This window comes from Colossoma macropomum, unplaced genomic scaffold (assembly GCF_904425465.1).
Source record: "Colossoma macropomum unplaced genomic scaffold, Colossoma_macropomum, whole genome shotgun sequence".
Classification (NCBI taxonomy): Eukaryota; Metazoa; Chordata; class Actinopteri; order Characiformes; family Serrasalmidae; genus Colossoma; species Colossoma macropomum.
This window is the reverse complement of record NW_023494829.1, coordinates 20,949-32,187: the sequence shown is the minus strand read 5'-3', so window position 1 is coordinate 32,187 and position 11,239 is coordinate 20,949. Positions and strand designations below refer to the sequence as shown.

Below are 11,239 nucleotides of genomic sequence, written 5' to 3'. Positions count from 1 at the left end.
TGTGTGGAGTTTGCCTGTTCTCCCCGTGTCTGCGTGGGTTTCCTCCGGGTACTCCGGTTTCCTCCCACAGTCCAAAAACATGCAGTCAGGCTGATTGGACATGCTGAATTGCCCCTAGGTGTGAGTGTGTGTGTGACTGTGTGTGTCTGTCTGCCCTGCGATGGACTGGCGACCTGTCCAGGGTGTATCCTCTCTTCCACCCAATGAGAGCTGGGATAGGCTCCACCACCCCACCACTAACCGTGAACCAGAAGGATAAGTGGTTTAGATGATGTATGTATGTATATATGTGTGAAAGTAAAAGATTATTATTAGTAAAATCAGTACTAGAAATGTAATCATTGAAAAACAATGTTTTTAGTTTTAAATATTGTAATGTTTATTTTCATTATTCATTAAAATATTATTAATTTAGCCATTTCATCCCACAGTCCAAAGGCCAAGTGGAGACATTAAATTGCCCCTTGGTGTGAATGTGTATGTCTGTGAATCGACCTGTTTCTATATAACCTGTTTCTATACATTAAAAGCCTATATATAAAAGCTATATATGTAAGCAATAGAAAACTTGAGGTCGTGAGTTTTCATGAATAACATCACGGCTGTGATTTGCTCTCATGACCTGAAGGCAAGTGCTGTAGATCATTAAAACCATGATGTTATTCGTGACAATGCATAACTTTGAGTGTTTTATTGCTTTTACACAAATGTTTTAAGATAAATCAAAAAAGCCCTGACATTCATACGGTATATGTTTTAATGCCGACAATACTTTCTGCCAAAAAGAAGTTCCACAGCTATGTGACAACATGGCTCTATTACTGTCTGTTGCAGCTCCACAGCAGAATTAGATATGTAACTAAATAGTAAAATAATCTTCCTTTACAGTTAAATGAAGCTCTGCTGATCATTCAAACACAGTTTTAACAATAAATTGTCTAGAGTTAATGCAGAATTGCTAATTCACCCTTTACCCTGAAGGTTGGCACTCAAACTGCTGGTCAACATAGCAGCAGCAACAATCTGGCCCAGCTAGCAGCTAATTTTAAGATGAACATCGATAATTTGGAGACGATTTGACTATTTTCATTTATAATCACTCAGCTGTTTCCTGATATGTTTGATCTGCAAAGAGAAACTGTCAAACACTAAAAAGTCGTGAAGCTTCAGTCAGTTTCTCATTTGAATTTTTCCTTTCCTCCTTAAATGTTGCAGCAGTTACATTCTGCTACCTTTCAGGTGGAACAGGAAAATTCAGACAAGAAGCTGATGAATAAAAATCTGACTTCAGCCTCGTAAAAAGTCAAACATTGAGAGACATTTTACAAACAACTATTCAATTTGTGGAAAAGTGCCACATAGAATAGAGCCAAAGAACTGTACAAATATCACGTTTTTCTATTGTTGCCAAATTACCCTGAGTGTCATTTTGTAACAGCCAGTCTGTAAAGCACTATGGAGCCCATCTTCTTCTTATATCAGAAGCTAATGTTTTATTCAGGTGTTTTTGTCAGTAGCTGGTCTGTTGATCTGGTGTGAAAATCAGTAGCTGGTCTGTTGATCTGATGTGAAAGCCAGTAGCTCGTCTGTTGATCTGGTATGAAAGTCAGTAGCTGGTCTGTTAATCGTGGTGTGAAAGCCAGTAGCTGGTCTGCTGATGTGATGTGAAAGCCAGTAGCTGGTCTGTTGATCTGGTATGAAAGTCAGTAGCTGGTCTGTTAATCGGGTGTGAAAGCCAGTAGCTGGTCTGTTGATCTGATGTGAAAGCCAGTAGCTGGTCTGTTGATCTGATGTGAAAGTCAGTAGCTGGTCTGCTGATCTGATGTGAAAGTCAGTAGCTGGTCTGCTGATCTGATGTGAAAGTCAGTAGCTGGTCTGCTGATCTGATGTGAAAGCCAGTAGCTGGTCTGTTGATCTGGTGTGAAAGTCAGTAGCTGGTCTGTTGATCTGATGTGAAAGTCAGTAGCTGGTCTGTTGATCTGATGTGAAAGTCAGTAGCTGGTCTGTTGATCTGTTGTGAAAGTCAGTAGCTGGTCTGTTGATCTGATGTGAAAGCCAGTAGCTGGTCTGTTGATCTGATGTGAACCAGTAGCTGGTCTACTGATCTGATGTGAAAACCAGTAGCTGGTCTGTTGATCTTGTATGAAAATCAGTAGCTGGTCAGCAGGTAAGATGTGTTGTCAGTAGCTGGTCTGCTCCTCTCTATTGGTTTTATTCTCTGCTGTAGACTCACTGCTCCATCTTCATCATAATTGCTGTAGAAAATTTTAGCAGCATCCAGCACTTAAGTGGTGGATAAACAAGAAACTTTCATTTCTGCACAAATCATGCACATTTATGAATACAAGAAAAGTAGCAAGACTGCAGTGGCTTGAATGTGTAGTCTGTACCTTTGTTTCTCTTGGTGAGATAAACCACAGCTACTATAATGTGGAGGAAGATCACAGTCACCAAGGCAAAGGGGACGAAGGGCAGAGACTGTGGAGGTTCTGCAATACCAGCAGCATCATTCAGGGGTGACTTTCCTAAAATTGTCAGAGCAAAAACAACAATGTAAGACAGTAGAACAATTATCTGAACAATAAAAATAGATAACACTTGTCTTTGATAGTCGACTGTAGGGAGGGGTTCAGTCTTTCTTTAACTAACACTCAACTGAATATTTATTAATGCAAAACCTTCACCTACTTCTAAACCTAAACCTAACCATAACAATCAAATAAGCATCACCAGAAAGTTTGTTAGCTATGTAAGTATCTGTAGATCAATTTCAAAGGACCATCAAAAGAAGGTTTTAGGTTATTTTAACAGTCTGATGCTTCTGAGGAGACTGGGACCTGATCCATATCTCCAAGGTGGTTAGTCAGTAAGTTAAATTTACACTGTTCACTTTTGCTTTGAAAGAAAATGTGTGAAGCTGATGTCTGGAGTGAATGGAGTTTACTGTTACCTTTCTGAGAAGAAGTTGTGGTGGAAGGTTCAGCTGAAGTTTTCAGATGAATGGTCCTGTCAAGTGTTGGAGTAGGTTTTGGTGGAGGAGCCACTGGAAAGAGAACAGATTACAGTTCTAGTGCTGCTTTGGTACATTAGAATGTAGAGGCTTTAATTAACTTTATTGTAGTCTAAAAAACTCTCTTTACCTAGAGCTCTTAATAAGAAGTATATAAAGTCCACACCTCATGCAAAGACATGTTTTAATACGTTACTGTGTAATGACTAATTATTCAGTTCAAGATTAGAATAATTTAGAAGTTGTTTAATCATAATATGGCTCATTATCTCTTTATGACTAGGCAGGTTTGTTAGTTACAATGCACTGTGCAAGTAATTATACTATCAGCAGTTGGTGGGATCATGGTTGAGTTTGAGGCTACACAGTATAAAAGGAATGAGTCCCATTTTTATACTGATTCCCACAGAAGAACTTGGCTTATCCATCCTAACAATATGTGGCCTTGATTCCGAAAGGGACATTAAGACCTGAACAGATAGCTGAGCGGCTGGAATGTGAAAGTATTTATCAGATACAAATCATTTCCTGCTAATGTATCAAACACACATACACTGCAGAATGCTCGTCATGAACTGCATCGTCAGAGGTGCATCGTCATGAATTGTCATGCACAGTATGCAAAACACAACATATGCTTTTAAATAAGGGGCTTGGTGAGACAGGATGAAAGCATTTTCATTTGGGCATTTCTAGAAAACACAATCATTAACCCTTTCTTGTAGCAGAAACAGCCTAAGTAGATTTAACCTCGAAGCTACATTAAACACAAAGAAAATACGAATAGCACAAACAGGGCTCAGATTTGACATGTAAACATGCCTTCACCAGCAGCTCACAAACAAAGAGCCCTTTGACCAAACTCAGGACAACATGACTAACAAGAAGCACACAAACACAATGACCAGGTAGATCTAGGTACCCAACGTAACAGGGCTGAAAATACCCAGCTGAACAGTGATGAGGGGGTGGAGTTATGCTGGAAAGATCCCAAACAGAATTTGAAGGTGGAGATTGGGTGACAATGCAATTGGATTATATGTAGACATTATATGACATTGTAAATATATATAAACTCCAACAATAATGTAAACAAAACTGCACACACACACACACACACACACACACACACACACACACACACACACACACCCTCACTACAGAACCCTAATTAAAGCTCTTCTTGGAGCATTTGTAATGTAAGACTAACATAATCTTATACAGTTGATTCAGCACACTTTGCACTTAGAATACAGACTAGTGTTTTACCTTCAACAGTGAATTTGATGTATGTGAGTCCACTTTTCATAGCATCACACATGTACTCTCCTCCATCCTCTTCAGTCAGGTGTGATATGAGTAGAGAGAGATTTCCTGGAGAGTGACCATTAACCAGCTGAACTCTGTTTCTGGACTGACCACTTTCAATGGGCATGCTGTCCCACTTCTTACTGTTTTGATTGTATTTCTTCCAGGTTAATGTTTTAGGTTTGGCACGTAGCTCAGCACAGGAGCAGGGCAGCAGTACTGACCCTCCTGTAGGTGCTGTGATATCTAATCGTTCTGTATTGTTGGTCAGAGTGCAGCCTGCAGACACACACATTCAGAATTGAGGATTATTGTATGAATGTGAAAGATGCATCCAGAAGCAGTAAATGTTGCCTTATAAGTAAGAATAAGTAGGAAATGACTGAGCAAATTATTTATAAGGTACCAAATTGTTTTATTTTTTGTCTCCAGCTAAATTTCTCCACACACCTGACTACAGCTACAGGAACCAATTCACTAAAACTTTACTGCATGGATTAAGGTGCACTAAATAAAGATGGGCAATATCTTTGCAAAATACAACAATAAATTACTCTTGATCTCAAGCATGGAGTTTCATTTAATGTAACTAAGCAACATAACACATTTTGAAACAATTCACCATCATTACAAAAGAATCTAGAAGCATTAGGCTTCAGTCTAGTGCTCCTGCAAAGCCTGAGAACTAATGTAGGTGTAATTATAATTAAAACATATTTAAAGTTGATTATATCAGGTATTTAGGTATGAGATGATATCTGTACTGTGTGTGGATCACAACAGAGTCTTACCCTTAATAGAGAGTCGGATATCTTTGTTCCTGCTACCTTCAACTTTACATCCGTAATCTCCTCCGTCCTCTTCAGTCAGGCGTGATATGAGTAGAGAGAGATTTCCTGGAGAGTGACCATTAACCAGCTGAACTCTGTTTCTGTACTGACCACTCTCACTGGATATCTCTTTCAATATGTCTATGTTTGTTGTAAGGTTCTTCCAGGTGAATGTCTCAGGTGTGTCTTGTGGGTCAGTGCAGTAGCAGGGCAGCATTACTGACCCTCCTGAGTATGCAGTAATCGTTTCTAACTGATCATGGCCTTTCAGTGTGCAGCCTGTAGAAACACACCAGTTAATGACCTTCACTATCACCACTTGTGTAACACTTGCTTTACCAGAAAGAGGACTTTACTTTAAAGGCATTGCTATAAAAAGACATACTGAAATAAGTTTTAAAAAGTACTGTGTTATACTAGTATCTACAGTAAGAGATTTAATGGTTCACTCACCTTCAGCAACATGGAGCACAAGCAGCAGATAAAAACAAACCTGCATTCTTCCTGAGTTACAGAACCTCCTCACTACATACAGAGACAGCACGACTGCAGACATGACCACTCCTACACTCGCTCTACTGACCGATCTGTCAGCTACTCATAAACTACACTACCTCAGCACTTCTGCAGAGCTCTTTACAGACCTACAGTCTACCTGACACAACCAGCACATGAGCAAATCCTGTATCTCTCTCAGCAGGACTTCACTGGACTCTTCCGCACTCAAAAGTTTGCACCTGAAAGAGGAACTGTGTTCAGATGAGCTCATCTTTCTCTCCCTGTCACTCACCCACACCAAATATAGTGATGTGGCACAAATATAGTAAACACTCCAGCAGCACTGCTGTGTCTGATTTTTAAAGTAAAACTGTATTTTTAAAGTATAACTTTTACATAGTTACTGTGGAATATTAGTTTTGTAACATGGTAAACTGATCAAATCATATTGATCAATATCACTGTGTATTTCCAGAATATCTAAATACAGAGAAATCATGTAAAGATAAATGAAGATGTTGTTGTTGTCATTCAGCTGCAGTGTAAGTACTGTTATAATGCAGGTAACTCCACAGCAGGTCCAATCGGAAAAGCCTTTCTGGAAGAAAAGCAGTTCAACACAATACAACGATACAGTGTTACTAGAATAACTACTGTTACTGTATCCTTTATCATACATTTGTGTAATTAAATGAGTAAAACTGAGGCTGATACATGTGTATTTACATAAACTGTACTAATGTAATTCATTTGAAGCTGGGAATATATGGAGTTAACTTTGTGGCAGTCATCATAATGAGTGTGGAATAGTGCATTTATCAATGTTTATCTCACATGACAAATGTTTATCAATGTTTGTCGTAATTTTAATGTAACACATGCTCAGTGTTCTGTGTTGAGATATATATATATATATATATATATATATATATACAGTGAAAGAAATAAGTATTTGATCCCCCACTGACTTTAAAAGTTTGTACTCTGACAAATAATTAAACAGTCTATGATTTTTATGGTAGCTTCATTTTAACAGTGAGAGACGGAATATCAAAAAGAAAATCTAGAAAATTAACTAATATTTAAATAAAAAATAATTTGCGTTTCATTGAGGGAAATAAGTGTTTGATCCCCTAAAAACCATGACTAATGTTGGCTCCCACAGACCACTGACACACCTTAATCTCAGTGAAGTCGTTACCTGCATGACAGACACCTGTCCCAAATTGTCACCTGTATAAAAGGCCACCTGCCAACAGACTCAGTGACACTCCAACATCTCCACCATGGGCAAGACTAAAGAGCTGTCTAAAGATGTCAGGGACAAAACTGTTGACCTATACAAGGCTGGAATGGGCTACAAAGCCATAAGTAAGAAGCTGGATGAGAAGGTGACAACTGTTGGTGCAATTATTCGGAAGTGGAAGAAGTACAACATTACTGTCAATCGACCTAGGCCTGGAGCTCCATGCAAGATATCACCTCGTGGAGTCTCACTGATCATGAGAAAGGCTAAAAATCAGCCAAGAACTACACGGGAGGAGCTGGTTAATGATCTCAAGGCAGCTGGGACCACAGTCTCCAAAAAATCCATTGGTAATACACTGAGACGTAATGGTTTAAAATCCTGCAGTGCACGCCAGGTTCCTCTGCTCAAGAAGGCTCATGTCCAGGCCCACCTCAAGTTTGCCAATGAACATATTAATGACTCCGAGAGAGACTGGGAGAAGGTGCTGTGGTCAGATGAGACCAAAATTGAGCTCTTTGGCCTCAACTCAACTCGACGTGTTTGGAGGAAGAAAAATAAAGAATATGACCCTAAGAACACCATCCCCACCGTCAAGCATGGTGGTGGAAGTATTATGTTTTGGGGTGTTTTTCTTCTAAGGGCACAGGCCAACTTCACCGCATCGACGGGAAGATGAACGGGGCCATGTATCGCAAAATCCTGGGTGACAACCTCCTTGACTGAAAATGGGTCGTGGATGGGTCTTCCAGCACAACAATGAACCAAAACATACAGCCAAGGAAACAAAGGAGTGGCTCCATAAGAAGCATATCAAGGTCATGGAATGGCCTAGCCAGTCTCCTGACCTCAATCCCATAGAAAATCTATGGAGAGAGCTGAAGCTTCGCGTTTCCAAATGCATGCCTAAAAACCTTAAGGATTTGGAGATGATCTGCAGAGAGGAGTGGGCCAAAATTACTCCTGAAGTGCAAACCTTATAAAAAACTACAAGAAACGTCTGACTGCTGTGCTTGCCAAAAAGGGTTTTGCCACCAATTATTAAATGATGTTTTACTAGGGGCTCAAATACTTATTTTCTTCAATGAAATTCAAATTAATTTTTATTTCTCATTTCATAACATTTTTGTGTTTTGTGTAATGACATCATGTGTTATTAATGTGCAACTGAAAGTTACTGGAGACAATATAAAGTGAGAACAACCCAAAAAAGTAAAAACTACCTAAAACGTGCAGTTTAAAAATATTGAATTAAAATATGAATTAATAAAAGTGACTATTTTGGGGTTTATTATCTATAGGGCATTTTGCCATATGTTCATATCCTGTTCTGAGGGTCAGCCAAATGATATAACTAAAAACTCCATTACTCTGTCCCTCGTAATCAGGTGTGTTGGTTAGTACACCTGCTAACCTAATCTGTTGTTTGGCTATGTTGAACAGTGGCTGGTCTTCTTGTCATGTTTGTAGTTCAGAAACTATGTTATATTCAGGTGTTTGTGTCAATTACTGGTCTGTTGATCTGATGTTAAAGTCAGTAGCTGGTCTGATCTGGTGTGAATGTCAGTAGCTGGTCTGTTGATCTGGTGTGAAAGTCAATATCTGGTCTGTTGATCTGGTGTGAATGTCAGTGGTTGGTCGGTTGATCTGATGTAAAAGCCATTAGCAGGTCTGTTGATCTGGTGTGAAAATCAGTAGCTGGTCTGTTGATCTGGTGTGAAAATCAGTAGCTGGTCTGTTGATCTGGTGTGAAAGTCAATATCTGGTCTGTTCATCTGGTGTGAAAATCAGTAGTTGGTCTGTTGATCTGGTGTGAAAATCAGTAGTTGGTCTGTTGATCTGATGTGAAAGCCAGTAGATGGTCTGTTGATCTGATGTGAAAATCAGTAACTGGTCTGTTGATCTAATTTGAAAGTCAGTAGCTGGTCTGTTGATCTGGTGTGAAAGTCAGTAGCTGGTCTATTGATCTTGTATGAAAGTCAGTGGCTGGTCAGCAGATCAGATGTGTTGTCAGTAGCTGGTCTCTTGATGTCTGTTGGTTTTACTCTCTGCTGTAGACTCACTGCTCCATCTTCATCATCTTTGCTGTAGTAAATTCTAGCAGCATCTGGCGCTTAAATTGTTAAGATGACAAAGAAATGTTAATTTATGCACAAATCATGCACATTTATGAATACAAGAACAGTAGCAAGACTACTTAGGTACCCCAAGGTAACAGGGCTAAAAGATCCAGGAGAACAGTGATGAGGGGGTGGAGTTATGTTGGAAAGATCCAAAACAGAATCCCAAAGTGGGGATTGGATGACAACAGTAATTGTAATTGTCCCTAAAGTAGAAATTATAGGAAGTTACAGACATCCATATACTCTAAAAATAAGTAAACAAAGCTACTGCACACACCCTCACTATAGAACCCTCATTAAAGCTCTGATTGGAGCATTTATAATGTAAGACTAATACAATCTCAGTTGACTCAACACATTTTTCACTCAGAATATAAATCAGTGTTTTACCTTCAACAGTGAGGCTGATGTATGTGAGTCCTCTTTTCATAGCATCACACATGTACACTCCTCCATCCTCTACAGTCAGGTGTGATATGAGTAGAGAGAGATTTCCTGGAGAGTGACCATTAACCAGCTGAAGTCTGTTTCTGAACTAACCACTTTCAATGGGTATCCTTTCCCAATTTTGATTGATGTATTTTTTCCAGGTGAATGTCTCAGGTTTGGCACGTAGCTCAGTGCAGGAGCAGGGCAGCAGTACTGACCCTCCTGTATAAGCTGTGATATATAATGTGTGTGCATGGTTGGTCAGAGTGCAGCCTGCAGAAACACACATTCAGGACTGAGAATTATTGTCTGCATGTGAAAACTCATCCAGAATCACTAAATGTTACCTTACAATTAAGAATGATGAGTAAGAAACTGACCAAATGGTTTATCAGACTGATACCAGATTGTTGAATTTTCTGTATTTAGCTTAATTTCTCCACACACCAGACTATGACTACTACAATCAGCCATTCACTATTAAACATTTACTGCATAAATGAAGGTGCACTACAAGAAGCTTAGCAATAGCTTTGCAATATAAATTGATACACTGACTCTTACTTTCAAGCATGGAGTTGCATTTTATGTAACTAAACAACGTAACAACTATTTAAACAATTCAACTTCATAGTAAGATAATCTAGAAGCTTTAGTCTTCATTCTAGTGCTGCTGCAAAGCCAGAGAACTAATGTGTTTGTAATTTTTAATTAACAACACTTTCAAATTGATTATACCAGGTGTGTAGTTATGAGATGATCTCTGCACAATGAGTGTGGATCAAAACAGAGTTTACCTTTAACAGTGAGGCTGATATCTTTGCTTCTGACACCTTCAACGGTACATCTGTAATATCCTCAATCCTCTTCAGTCAGGTGTGATATGAGTAGAGAGAGATTTCCTGGAGAGTGACCATTAACCAGCTGAACTCTGTCTCTGTACTGACCACTCTCACTGGACATCGCTTCCCATTCACGTGTGTTTGAGGTGAGTTTCTTCCAGATGAGTCTCTCAGGTGTGGTACGTGGGTCAGTGCAGTAGCAGGGCAGCAGTATTGACCCTCCTGTGTATGCAGTAATCTTTTCTACCTCCTCATGGTCATTCAGTGTGCAGCCTGCAAAACACACCAGTTAATGACCTTCACTATCACCACTTGTGCAACACTCGATCAACCATGAACAGGATTTTACTTTCAAGGCATTGATATAAAAAGAGATGCTTGACCAGCTAAGCACAGTTCCTTAAAGCATTCTGGTACTTATGTTATTATACTGTTGAGAAACCTCAGCTCGAAACAGCTGAAACAGTTAGAATTACTTTAAATAAGTGGTTGGAAGTGGCTTTAAAGGCAACCAATCAACTCAAATGATTTTAATTGCTGTGCAATGCAAATCCTTGCATTCCAGTGTCAACATTAAGTTTTACACAGTACTGTGTTATACTAGTATCTACAGTAGGAGATATAACAGTGCACTCACCTTCAGCAACATGGAGCACAAGCAGCAGATAAAAACAAACCTGCATTCTTCCTGAGTTACAGAACTTCCTCACTACATACAGAGACAGCACGACTGCAGATATGACCACTCCTACACCCGCTCTACTGACCGATCAGTCAACAACTCAAACTACACTACCTCAGCACTTCTGCAGAGCTCTTTACAGACCTACAGTCTACCTGACACAACCAGCACACGAGGAAATCCTGTATCTCTCTCAGCAGGACTTCACTGGACTCTTCCGCACTCAAACGTTTGGACCTGAAAGAGGAACTGTGTTCAGATGAGCTCATCT

General features: G+C 39.5%; 1 protein-coding gene and 1 long non-coding RNA gene across 2 annotated transcripts; both read right to left on the bottom strand.

The window, feature by feature from the left end:
* Positions 1-1,964: 1,964 nt before the first annotated feature.
* LOC118800261 lies at positions 1,965-5,870 on the bottom strand. The gene is made up of 6 exons (XM_036560470.1): positions 5,602-5,870; positions 5,110-5,427; positions 4,280-4,597; positions 2,951-3,043; positions 2,391-2,525; positions 1,965-2,283 (listed from the first exon to the last, which is right to left on the bottom strand). The coding sequence occupies exons 1-6, from the start codon at positions 5,702-5,704 to the stop codon at positions 2,150-2,152; spliced, it is 1,101 nt and encodes a 366-aa protein (XP_036416363.1). The 5' UTR covers positions 5,705-5,870; the 3' UTR covers positions 1,965-2,149.
* A 3,344-nt stretch (positions 5,871-9,214) lies between these two features.
* On the bottom strand, positions 9,215-11,239 carry LOC118800263. Its single transcript, XR_005006215.1, has 3 exons — positions 10,924-11,239; positions 10,242-10,559; positions 9,215-9,717 (listed from the first exon to the last, which is right to left on the bottom strand). It is a non-coding gene; the product is annotated as an uncharacterized LOC118800263 (long non-coding RNA).